Source organism: Sitophilus oryzae, unplaced genomic scaffold (assembly GCF_002938485.1).
Source record: "Sitophilus oryzae breed Bouriz unplaced genomic scaffold, Soryzae_2.0 scaffold_1586_pilon_pilon, whole genome shotgun sequence".
In the NCBI taxonomy this organism is placed as follows: Eukaryota; Metazoa; Arthropoda; class Insecta; order Coleoptera; family Curculionidae; genus Sitophilus; species Sitophilus oryzae.
In genome coordinates, this window is record NW_022146265.1 from 1682571 (window position 1) to 1696504 (window position 13934).

Sequence of the window (13934 nt, forward strand, 5' to 3'; positions counted from 1 at the left end):
AATTTGACTGATAAATGATTACTACAAAATATTGTGAAAAAAACTGTATAAACTGAAAAAATGTAATCGAGTTATTTTATTTAACCAACGAATTATTATTAACATTCGAAATTGTGTAACACTTAAACATATAAAAAATGTCGTTCCCTAAAATTGCTTCTCTGACTTAAAATTTCATCGCACGTCCCTGTTCTTACATCTTATTGTCGCTGACTGGTTTTTAACCAAATTTGGAAAAGCGTGGTTTAGGTGGTTAGGAAAAAGAAACAAAATATCTCCCTTTTTGTCAGTTTTTAGGTAACTATAAAAACTTAACAAGTTTATACGCAATTTTTAGGTAACTATAAAAACAAGATACGCCATCTAGCGCACCAGGAAATGACTATGTATCTTAATTAACAGATCGTTCAAGGTCGTATATCTCAGTTGACTGGCCCTGCAATCAATGATAATTTGTCAAAAAACTTGTAAAAACTTGTCAAAAACGAATACTAATTATAGAGAGATTAAAATAGATATTTACGATATACAAGTGAACAGTATCATTATCCTAAAAATCAATTACCTTAATATCTTTGTTCAAATAACACCATGCAATGTCAATCAATGATAGTAAATAATATTGATGTCACTAGTTTAAAAAATGAGCGATTCGGAAAGTATTCCCTCTGACATTGAAGAAGGGGTATTCATAGTCATTTCTGGATTGCTTCCAGCAAGATCGAAACAGAAGTATGAATATACATACTCTAAGAATGAAAAATGGCGCACCGAAAAAAAAGTACACAACTATGGAAATGAAAAGGTACTCATAACATATTTTTCCAATTCAGTGCAAAATAAATGTTTTACAAAATATTTTTTTTCTCTTTTATAGTTATCTAAACAAGGAGTGCGGTAATGAAAATGCGTGAGTTAAGAAGCTCTTAACTCACTCAAAATGCGTGAGTTAAGAGCTTCTTAACTCATTGGCGTAGATAAAAGAATAGACGTTTCCAGACACACAAATATATTTTTCAAAAATATTTTTCTCGAATATTCTCTCGAAAATAATTCCGACCTTCTTAAGGGCAACCGGCAGTAAGCACCATTAACAAATTAAAAAGAATACAGGTCAAATAATGACGTCTAGGGCTTGACCTCGCCAAAATTATCATCGATTGTCATTCCGCAGCTGTCTTTAACGCCGTTTTTTTTTCGATCATATGGTATTTTTAAGGAAATAAATGCTTTTAATTTATTAAATATTTAACAGTTTAATTTAAATATAATTCTGGTACTGTTTTAAACAGATTTTCATTAGTTTAAAAATAAGAAAAACTATTTTATAATTGTTTAGGCAGTTCATGTTCAACCATAATTGGAAATCTAAAAAGATGAAAAGTGTAGATGATGAAGGAACACACATTTTTTCAAATTATTTAAAAAATCCCTATAATAATCCTCGTCTTACACGTGTTGGTATTATTTGACTATCTAATCACACAGGTTATTTATTGAAGCCTATGACATAACTGTATGTAGACAAAATACTTCAGAAAAAAATACACGTGTAGAGACCGTAATATTTCTGCACAAATATTTTTTATTTGTTCGGTCAGATAATAAAACGTGTCTTGTGAATAACAAATTTATTATGGTTATACTATTTATTTACATTTTTTAAGTGCCCGATCTTATTTTTTTGTCTGGACTTTCACCAATATAAATTGTTTATTCAGTCGATACAAAAATAACGCCGGCCTGCTATTTTTAGATTTTTTGGATAGTCATTAAGTCAAGGCAATGTAAAGCAGTTAATCGCCTTTGGGCTGATTCGCTTTTGATTCCTGCGACACTAAATTATTTATTTTAATTTAATTTGAATAATAATTTAATATTTGTAGAATTGTACATTGCCGTAATTATTCTACTCTTTACTAAATGATTTCATGTATTTTTTTTTTAACTTTTATTATATTCATTAAAATATTAAATGTGTTAATTTTATATATTCATTAAACATTAAATATTTTAATGAATATACAGAGTGTCAAAAAAAAAACGTGTATCTAACTTGGGTGGGTGATTCTGTAGGTAAAAATAAAACAAAAAGTGAAAATGAACATATGCCCTAAAATGCTTCCTGAAGAAGTTACAGCTCTCGAAAGGTTAAATAAAAATAATAAATTTTGTTTATTTTTAAGAACATTGGTAAACCGTTTTTCCTGAAATTTGGTTCTCTTAAAAACATTTTATGATTCCACTTTTTTTACGTAAAAACTCCAAACTATAATTCACGTTTGTTGAAATTACTGTATCTTCAACTGTATCTATAAGGATAACAGAAGTACCACCAGTAATACTCTGTACCCTAATAGATAGTACCAATTCAGGGGTGTTACAGAATTTTACACTGTCGCCATTTGCTTTGGTTTGATATAACACCAACTTCCAAGAAAAACAGTTTACCAGTCATCATTTTTTTCGTAGAAAAAATTATGATTAAGAAAATAATAAGTTCCCAAATTTATCATTCAGTAAAATAACTATAGTCTGTATGTATATTTGTATATTTTTTCACTCAGTAGTTCTATACAGGTACGGACAAAAAGTTATTACTCTTCAAAACAGTTAAAATCATGTAGGCGGCGCTCCCTACAAATAGGAGTCATAATGACGTCAAAATCAAATTTCTCATGTCAAAAAACATGTTAGACACCAATTCTCATCCAAATATTGACGTTACTTTCGAAATTATTTGGGAATAAGAACCGAAATAAATATGAAACTTTTACACCCTGTATCTCCGAAACTAAGCATTTTAGGACATACATTTATACGAACTTTTTTACTTATTTTTATCCGCAGATTATGCTGCCGAAGTTTCCGGAATACAGTTCAGACCACCCTGTATATTTTTATTTACCCTTACGAGGGCATATATGTATGTTAATAGGAACTTTTTGTTTTATTTTTATCTGTAAAATCACTCACCGAAATTAGATACACTATTTTTTGACACCTTGTATAAAAAAAGAGTCATTATAAAGTTAAGATGATTACTCAACCGTCTAGCCCAATGATGGCGAACCTATGATCCTCGAGTCAGTGTCTGTAATGTTCAGCAAGATGCATAAAATAAAGTAATGACATCATGCAACATCTTAAGAACAAGAATGATGAAAGTCAATTACTTCCTTTCATCACAGTTGGGGGTTTAGAACCTTTGGTTTTACAACAGCTAAATAAAACACTAATTATTCACCACAATACACCAAAGCCCTTTACTTCTAACACTGGACTTAAGGATGATTAAGTCACCTTTCAATCTCATCTTAAACAGTTACTTAAAATGTGTGTTCCTTTCTCTCCATATGGTAGGGGTGTGATAGAACATAGAACATCTATAATTTACACAGTTTTCTAAGTTTTTAAAACTTCCCATAACATTGATGGGTTACATTACCACAATTTTGTTCGTCACTGAGTTCTATAAGTAAACCCATACATGTGATTGATATTTAACCCTTGTTCAAGATTGTATTTTCATAAATAATATTTAAGTTCAAGTAACCCATTTCAATAAATTATGTATACTACACTTTGTATACCATGAAACTGTATACTATGCTCTAAAGATAGATAAGTTAGTAAACGAAATTAATAGGAATAATGGTACTATATGTAATATTTTTTATTCAAGTTTTAGTTCCTAGTTCAACCGCGATATTTAGTTTGAACAAAACTTTTTATAGTTTTAAGAAAATATCTAAAGTTCCATCTATGTTTTTGTGCTATAAACTGAATAACATATATTTTTTTCACTTATTTATAAAATAGGTACCTACTTCAACGCGTATTTTATCAGATAATTATCTTTACATTTACATACCGATAAGAGATGTCTTGGGTCGGTACTTGCATGTCTAGGAGTGTTTAATCCGACGCTAGATTTCATGCGCTTGAAAAAGTACTTGTAATTTCTTTATTCAATACAGCTTATTGTACTGAGCGTATAGGCACAGATTAGGTATACTATATGTATACAGATAAAAATCTTATCCCTTTTCGTGGTACGAAAATTGTTTTTTATGACGATGAGCAAACGAGTAAAATTTCCTGTGCGCAAAAATAAACTCGCGTAAAATAACAATAAACAGTAACGGTAGCGAGCATAGCTTTACGCACAGGTTTTTTTCTAGTGGGGTCATAACTGGTGCTATTTTTGCTATAACGAAATTTTTTAAAGGTACATAAGTATAATTTTAAATGTTCGTAAAACATTTAAGCACTAGTTGGTTAAAAAAAGTATACCATTAATATTGCAAATTATATTTTATCCTCTCATAGTATATGCCTACATATTTATTTTTTTGATTATGTAATGAGCACTTTGTGTACCCACTTTTTTCGTCGAACTGATTGAATCCATTTTTGCTTTTGATCGGATCGGTGTGAGAAACTGTGAAGCTATAAAATGTTGTTTCGGGAGAGTTGCATATCCGGAAAAGTTGAGTTATTGAATGTTATTGCACCCAACAACGCTCTAATTACGCCTTTCTTTACGCGTTAACATTTTTTCGGCAATTTTATTAACATTTCAAATTGTCACAACACAACACGGTATCTAGTTTGTGTTCTTTTTCAGTTCATTTTTACTAAACAGTGTCCAAAAAAAACAAGGCCAGAAATGCGGGTTTGGTTCTATTAGTTGAAGTAGAATAAGCACAAAAACTGAAAATCCAAAGTTCTGATATTTATTATGTCGTCGCATTAAAATAAATAAATAAATATTACTATTGTATCATTATTTCTGTTCAATTTCTGATAATGTGCATTACTTAGTGAATTAATACTTGTCTAGTGGAATAAGGCGTAACTTTTTAAAATTTATTTCATCTCTATGTATTAAAGAAGCTATAGACTTTTATACAGTATTTTGAAATTTTATATTGTTATATAAAATTATTTTTATTTTTTTTTGTGGTACATTTAAGAATGTACTCGTAGATTATATATATATTATCGGTTGGAAATAAGTAGAACTATTTTGATTTTTTGTTATTATTTCAGTTATATAACCTCACATTTATGTTTTATTTGTAAATGTAGGTTCAATAAGGTTTCCAGTGAATGCTTATAAGGCAGCTATTTGCAGTGTTGTTAAAAAAGGCAGCCAAATATTTGTAAATCTATTTTTTTGACAAGATCGTTGCATAATTTGAGGAAAAACATTGCAACAGCAACGTTTTGGCCTCTGTTTTACAAGTGTTGTGCAGCTGTACATTTAATTTATAGAGATAGTAATAATAGTTATAGAACTAAAGTTACATATTTTTTATGTAAGTTTTTGTGTCCGTACGAGAAAAAAATGTATTATAAATAAAATGGCCTACATTTATTTAATTTGTTTTATTTGACAATCTGCAATCCGTGCTGCAATTTCATACTAGCGACATCTATCGTGTCCTAACCAACTATTTATAGATTGTTCCTTCTAAAGCTTTCTACAGGGTGGTAATTGAAATGGTGTAAAAAAATCGGGGGATGATAGTACTCCTAAAAATAGTAAAAAAAGTTCCTATAAGTATAGGGCGGAAAATGCATATTAAGGGAGTTAGTGGCACTGAAAGGGTGAATTTAAAAAACTGTTTTTTGACATTGTAGGCTTAAAAAACGAGATAAAATTTTGAAAAAAAATCCTCTGCCATAAAAATTTTGACCCTAAATCAAATAATGACACTGAAAAATTATTTGGAAAAGCGGAAAGGGTAGTTTTTGCAAAGGTAGGGGGTTGTGTCGTGAATAACTTTTTTGAGGTTATTTTTTTTACAACGTGGGTCCATTTTTTGAAAACTACATACCCTTTCCTACAAAAAAGGTACTCTTGTTGCACGTTGCCTAGAGTGATGGTTTTCCAGAAAATTGAAGGCAAAGAGTTTGTTCTGATTGGTTGCTAACTAGTTAATCAACATAAATTTATGAAAGTTATGGCGGTTCAAAAGTAACCAAGTAGTTATTAAATAATTAATAGGAATATCAAAATTTCATGATTTTTAAAACATCTTTTTGCTTTAAAAAGGAAATAAACCAATTACCAAAATTCCTTATTAAAATAATGCATTCCTTAATTCATTCATAGTAAATGTTCAAAGCGACCACCATTCATTTCAATGCAGACATCTGCTCTTCTTCTCCAAAATCTGCGTACCCTGTGGAATATCCTTGGTGTTGTCCGAATTTGATTGGAACTGGCAATAATGCGTTGCCGTAGTTGCTCTTCAGTATTAATCGGTACTGAGTAAACCATAGCTTTGTTATTTCGTTTATTAAACCATAGCTTTGTTATTTCGTTTATTAAGATGTTTTAAAAATAATGAAATTTTGATTTTTCAATTAATTATTTGATAGCTAATTGGTTACTTTTGAACCGCCATAACTTTCATAAGTTTATGTTGATTAACCAGTTAGCAACCCATCAGAGCAAACTCTTTGCCTTGAATTTTCTCGAAAACCATCACTCTGGGCGATGTGCAACAAGAGTACCTTTTTTGTAGAAAAAAGTATGTAGTTTTCAAAAAATGAACCCACGTTGTAAAAAAATAACCTCAAAAAAATTATTCGCGAAACAACCCCCTACCCTTGCAAAATCTACCCTTTCCGCTTTTCCAAATAATTTTTCAGTATATATTTATTACATTATATACATTTGATTTAGGGTCAAAATATATGGCAGAGTATTTTTTTTCAAAATTTTATCTCGTTTTTTAAGTCTACAATTTCAAAACAACCGTATTTTAAATTCACCCTTTCAGTGCCCCTAGCTCCCTTAATATGCTTTTTTTCCGCCCTATACTTCTAAGAACTTTTTTTACTATTTTTAGGAGTACTATCACCCCCCGATTTTTTTTACACCATTTCAATGACACCCTGTATAATGCAAGTACTAAGAAGTGTACTACCGTAAATTGGGGTAACTTTGGTAAAAAGCGTCAAAACGGGATACTCATTCATATTTAGGAGTAAATAATAATGCCATTGATGTAACAAATAAATAAATATTTTTGTATTTACATATAAATATGAGTGTCACATTTTACAATAATATTTGAAAAAGTCTATCAATATTTCCAGAGTATTCTTAAAGCTTAAATCTATTATCCATTTTATATTAAATTATTTTAAACCGTGAATTATTGCTAAATTATCTAATGTACATTTTTGGTTTAAATTTCTATAATTATTATCGTCCCTAGAACAGGGATATGGAGATGTCCATAAAGTCAGTTGTGACATTTAAAAGATAAATTGACACAATATTTAATTTTGTAACTGGTCTCATTAACGGTTATCTCACATATCGTGTGAAGTAATGTGAGCTTGTACTAGGTGATCAAATATAATATAATATAACGGAGAAAATTTTGATCAAATTTACACTCTTATTTTTTTGTTATTTTTAGCCCTATTTTCATGACTTTTTTAACAAGCTGTATATAATTATACCAACTTTAATTTGTAAACTCAGTTTTTTATAAAGTTTAGTATTTGGCATATTATACAGGGTTAATCGACGGATTGTTTTTTTACCCTAACTTTGACACACCCTGTGCAATAATTTCGTGTTTAAATTTTCCTAAAATATAATTTTAGGATCAGAATCATGTCTCCTGAGCATTTTGTTTTTTGAATCATGTCAATACATGCCTTGATTAATTTTTAAGAGCGAAATGAACTTGCCACCAACAATTTGCATGTTTTGGTCTATTGATTTTTTTTTTTCAATATGACAAAGCAGCTTCGGTGATTATTGCGAACTATACACTACTATGAACTGCTCTTCATGTTCGATGTTTGGAAAATGCTGGGAAGGAGGGTTAGAGGTCGCGAAGCGTTACCAGCTTCATTAAATTAACTTTGCTTGGTCCTTAAAGAAGAATGGGAAAACAACGCAATATGATATATGCAGCCTCAATGACAGTATGAATAAACGTATACAGCCAGTTATAGCAGCCAAGGGAGGCAATACAAAGTATTAGGGTATTTTTTACAATTATTTTTTTTGTTTGTATACTTCAGTGTAGTCTTTGCTTCAGTATTACCGATGCTTTCCTTAATATCGTTAGTTCTGTTATCGTTATTAATGTTTATTAAAACCAGGACTGTATCGTTAGTCTTTAACGTTTTTTTTTTTAATTTAGTTTAAAGAGTTTAGAGTATCCGATGCAGCGTAATATGACGTTGCGACAATAGTCACCAAAACCATCTCGACTTTTTAAAAAATTACATCAAAAGTAATGATAACTGCAAAAATTGCAAATTGATCGTGATCAGTTCATTTCGCTCTTAAAAATTAACCATTGACGTGATTCAAAATTTAAAAATTCATGGTTCTTAATGTAAAATTATATTTTAAGAAAATTTACACGAAATTATTGCGCAGTGTTTTAAAGTTAGGATGAAAAACAACCCTTCGATTAACTCTGTATAATATGCCAATTACTAAAGTTTGCAAAAAACTGAATTTACGAATTAAAGTTGATAATTATGTACAGTTTGCTAAAAAATTCATGCAAATAGTGCTAAAAATAACAAAAATATAACATTTTAAATTTTACCAAAAATTTCTCTGTTGCGTTTTTTTTGCATCTGAGTGTAGATTAACAGTAATAGAGTTTGAGATGAAAATTAGCTTTTCAATGTTTTCATAGAAAAGCGTACGTATAGTAGACAATTTTCATTGTATTTGGATTTTTTTTTCTAAATAACCTCATAGAGGCCAAACACTTTGGCTAGTGTTATTTATGTTTTTTCTTTTGATTCCTAATTTTACCATGGCATTTGATCAAATTTAAATTAACAAGTTACAATAAATGACTAGTTGAAAAATATTTGTGAATATACCTACTATACAAAACTTTTCAAATTTATAAAGATGATTTTGATTGAAGAAATAAGATGCGCAACCTTATGGACGGTTTCGTGGCACAAAACAAGTCCGAGATGTAGCTGGCGTTACTGTTACATGTCCGAGCCGTTGCGCGCTAATAGTCGTTTACAGCGCAGCGGATAAAGAATACTGTATCGTAGTTCTGATTTCAGTCGACAGAGTGGATGGTTGCCGTTGACAGTGTTGCCAGAACTACTGGCAACTACTGATTAATAGATTAATCCGTAGACTTAACGGATTTTGGGTACAGTACGTTAATAATACGGATTTTCTATCATTCAATTATTTAATATAATGTTATATGATTAAACAAAGAACGGCTTCAGTACTCGGGTTGGCTTTGAAATGAGGATCACTGTTATTTCATATGTAAAATATTATGGTAAATATCAATAGTTCGTCATTTCCTAGCCAAGTAAATGACTTTTTTCGATATAAAATATTGAGTACCTATTAAAGAAATTTTTATTTTTGATGTTTATTCTATATTTAACACGAATAAGTATTCCATACATAAACGCGGATTTTTCATCTAAACATATTTTTGTCAAACGCATTACAGATATATAGATCCATTTTAATATGGCAACACTGTCGCTTTCAATATTCACCGTCTTCGATATGTCTTCGCTAGCCGAATTAGAGAAAATGAGTGTTTTATGCGTTGGCCGCAGAACGAGTAGAGGCTCCACCGTACAGCACTTGAGGCGCAAGGGGAAATCAAATCAGCCTTGTCACGCATTCGCCCATTAGGTTGCGTATCTTCCCAATTCTTTCAATTTCTTTGTAATGACAGTAAATTTATACACGAATAAATTAGAGAAGATATACAGGGTAAAGTCTAAATGATGTGCAAAAAATCAGAGGGGAGTTTTTTTATATATTAAGGTGTTTTTTCGTACAAAGGTTTTTGACTTACGATTTCCTTCAAAGTTATTTGATTATATGATGTCCCAATATTCCGTGGACAATTTACCTTCATACAAGTCTTCATTCGTCCATTAGAGGGCATCAGACTTTAAAAAAATTAACACACTTTAAGATATTTTAAGAAAGCGGTATTTGATTTATACATTTTGAGATTTGCGAATTAACTCAAAAATGCGTAGTTGTTCTATGTCCACGGAATATCGGGACAGCCTGTAGAGTATCATAATATAGAAATAAACAATTAAATTTGGTTTGTTATTCTGATTTTTGTCACACTTTCTCATTTAGGCTCTGTATTATACGAAGCTGACATTATTCAAATGTGTAAAATATAAGTATTGCTTTTTATAAATATCACTTATTATTGCTTGAAACGCAAAAGTTGTTTATTTTTTGTTTACTGCTGTTGTAATTAATTCTGTTAATGTTTTATTTCGGATAATGTTTGAGAAGTAGCCATATTTATAATGTAACAAGATTCTGATGATTCTGCAGCAACTTTTCAAAAATTTAGTTCTTGCTAAGACATATGTTCTCGGGGTTATAATATAGACTTCTTCACTTTGACTTTAACAATTTTGCCTTTGTAACTAGTACTGCAGTTCTTATTTTCGCCGTACATCCTTTGCAGCTCTACAGATATGTCCACAATCAGTTGGTTCGATTTTTTCACTTCGTTTTTGAATTTGGTCATTTGTAACTTTTCCTTTTTTATTCCTGGCTTGTGTATCAAAAAGGCGTTGTCTAGGACATAGAAGTTGTAGTCCATGATACACATGGTGTATGCCTGAAAAATAATACTTCATATATGGAATATGTCATAATAAAATCATAAATCATGTAAAATATAAATTTTAGTATCTTAAAGGTGTTATGTACACCTCTTTAAAAATATTTATTGGATATCTGGTGATTTTGTCACCCGTACAAACGACAGAGTAAGTACACACTTCACTAAGCAAATAAACTAATAAATGCATTTAATAAATGCGTTGGCGGGAAATAGATACAATATACCGGCACCAAAAAAATAAAAATGCGTTCTAGCTCTGTTGTTTGCATAGATGTATAGAATTACTAGATATCATTCGATAGGTACTTCACCAGCTGGTATATGACATCGTAACATGATTAATCATTATCATCTAGCGCCTCCCTCCCCTCCATAGTTATAACTCTCTCTTTCTTTCAATACTATACTTTAACTACAACTAAGCATATTTATGCTACTCTAACAATAAGTCGTACATTCAGGGTGCAGCCACACTATCCTAAAAATGGCGTATCGGCGTAACGGCGTAACGACCTTGAATCGATTTCCAGTAATTCTATTGGCTGAAATTTTTGACAGATGAATTTGACAGATAAAATTTCTGACAGATGAATGTTTCAGCCAATAGAATTACTGGAGATCTATTCAAGGTCATTACGCCGTTACGCCGATACGCCGTTTTTAGGATAGTGTGGCTGCACCCTCAAGCTGAGAACGTCGAGCGTCGCGTCGCGTTTGCGTCGCGTCCGCTCCATTGAACTCGAACCCCGGCGCTCAGCGGACGCTAGCGCAATGCCAAACGCGACGCTGTCTGCCTGAACGGTCTAATCTAAGTTAAGTGAATTGATTCCATTTCGACACGCGGACGCGACGCGACGCTCTCAGCCTGAATGTACCTTAATGTTCACTTAAAGACTTCAAAAAATTCTTCTCTTCGTTCATTCTTAATCTACGTTCTTTTTTCTATACCTGGTGCGTCTCGAAAGTGACCCACCCCTATAACTTTTTTATTTATTTTTTTAGATAAAAAAAGGATATTTGATATATTAGTATATGACAGAAATTAGGGTTGATTGACATATTCAATTATTTTTGGTCACTTCCTGTTTCGCCGGAAATTATGAAACTTTTGATTTTTAAATGGCACCTCGATATATTTCTACTTTATTCGATAGAAAATGACATTCTGAGTAGAATGACATCATATGTCAATTTTTGACATTTTCGCTCAAAAAATATATTATATTTTAAATTTCAATCTAGAGTGCCATGGCTCTGTTAAAAACACGAATTTTTAAACAAGGAGCCTTGGCAAACTAGATTTGATCCTCTAATGTTTTTCGTGTCTTGTCCTGGCCGGTTAAAAGATGCTTTAATTGTATTTTTAATCATATCTCAATTTTTTCAAACTGATCTCTTGGTGGCTCATTAGCATATTTGGAAAAAGCATTTTTTACGAATAATTTGGTACCACACCACACTTGGTTTTTCGAGATATTCAAATTGTCGTTATGAACCGTATGTTATAATTATTTTAAATAAACAATATGCGAAAATGTCAAAACTTGACTTATGATATATCATTCTATTCAGAGTGTAATTTTCTATCGAATAAAGTCAAAATATACCGAGTGTCATTTCCGGTGAACCAGGAAGTGACCAAAAATAATTGAATACGTCAGTCAATCCTAATTTATGCCATATACTAACATACCAAATATCGTCTATCTGAAAAAATAGAAAAGTTATACGGGTGAGCTACTTTTGAGGATATCTTCACATTTCGAGGATATCTTCACTCTTTATCAGAATTTTTTTTTATTATTTTGGGGATATTTTAATGGATATTCGTTTTTTTATGTCATTCAAATCGTTTAAATCTATTTTGGCTCTTTTTTTGGCAGATTATTTTGAATGAGTTTATTATCTATCTATACTTGCTTACAGAGCTGCAAGCTCACAGAAAACTGAACTGTTAGACGGCCAGGCAGGTAAAAAACACCACTCAATACCACTAGCAAATAATAATATGGAAATTGTTTTTAGGAACCAGTTTTGATTATTTTTTGTGTTACGCGTACATAGTGAGTCTGTTGTCTTTCAAGTAAATCAAGTGAATCCCCTACTCCGTTACGTTGCCCGAAAGACGAACGACAGAAATTATTAGAGTACCTTAAAATACTCCAGCTTATGACATCAACAATTACATAGTGATCAAAACATCACCACTTTTTAATGGAGCTTTATTCGATGACATCTAAACCTGTAGTGTATACATACTATAAAGTACGAATAGTACAAGATCGGTTAAATATTATTGTTCAAAAAACATATTTTTGTGTTTGTAGTTATTCTGAAAATTAACCATTTTACTTTATGTGGTTTTTTAGTTTCTTTTGTACCTACAATAATATTGTCAAGGTGTATGTGGCGCCATCTGTCGGAGAAGCGAGCAACTAAAACCGCAACGTGTCCAGAAACCTGAAGACAATATTTTGTTGTAGCGCCATCTCTTAATCAAGTCGACAAGTAAGCGAAGCAGACAATAGAATGTACTAGTAGATGGCGGACCCGTCCCGATAATTTTAGATTGTTCGCGAAACACTCACCACAGCTATATAAAAGGAGCGCTTACGACAGTTGGGGAAGTTTAAAGTTTTTGAAATTTGAATATACCGCGTGGAAATTGAAAATCGGACAATTTGGTGAAGGAATCTTATAAATAGTTAGTTTGTTGTGTGTTATAAGTTAGTAATTGTATATAAAGTGAGAAAAATAAATTCGTTAAGTATTTTATCGTGAGTTTAAATAGTGGACCCACGGAATCCGTAACAATTGGTGTCGGAAGTGCGATTCAAGAGGATTTTAAGAAGAAATTAAGTGGATTGGAAGATTTTTAGACCCAATTAGAGTATTTTTATGGTTGGTACAAGAGAACAAGCGAAGAAAATGGAGGAAGTAAGCAAGTTATTGGGCGATTTTATGGAGAATATGAGAAGAGAGAAGGCAGAAGAACAAGAAAGACTCCGTAGAGAAAAAGAAGAGGAAAAACTACGACGTCAAGAAGAACAAGACCAACTACAGAAAATGCTTATGGAGAATCAAGAAATTAGACAAGAACGGTTGGAGAAAATTGTAGAAAATCTAGAAGTGCGTCGCCAGAAAGATAAACAAGAAGAACAGGACCGGCTTGAGAAAATTCTGGAAGGCTTAGAGGCGCGTCATCAAAAAGAAAGACAAGAGGAACAGGACCGGATCGAGAAAATTTTACAAGGTTTTGAAGTGCGTCGACAAGAAGAA

The 13934-nt window shown here is 31.4% G+C and overlaps 1 protein-coding gene across 1 annotated transcript in view; it reads right to left on the reverse strand.

The window, feature by feature from the left end:
- Positions 1-9715: 9715 nt before the first annotated feature.
- LOC115879740 (beta-1,4-glucuronyltransferase 1-like) overlaps positions 9716-13934 on the reverse strand; it is a 30156-nt gene continuing 25937 nt past the window's right edge. Inside the window, exon 6 of the mRNA XM_030896711.1 lies at positions 9716-10649. Within this exon, the coding sequence (XP_030752571.1) occupies positions 10404-10649 (246 nt within the window). The 3' untranslated portion in view covers positions 9716-10403. The remainder of the gene's footprint in view (positions 10650-13934) is intronic.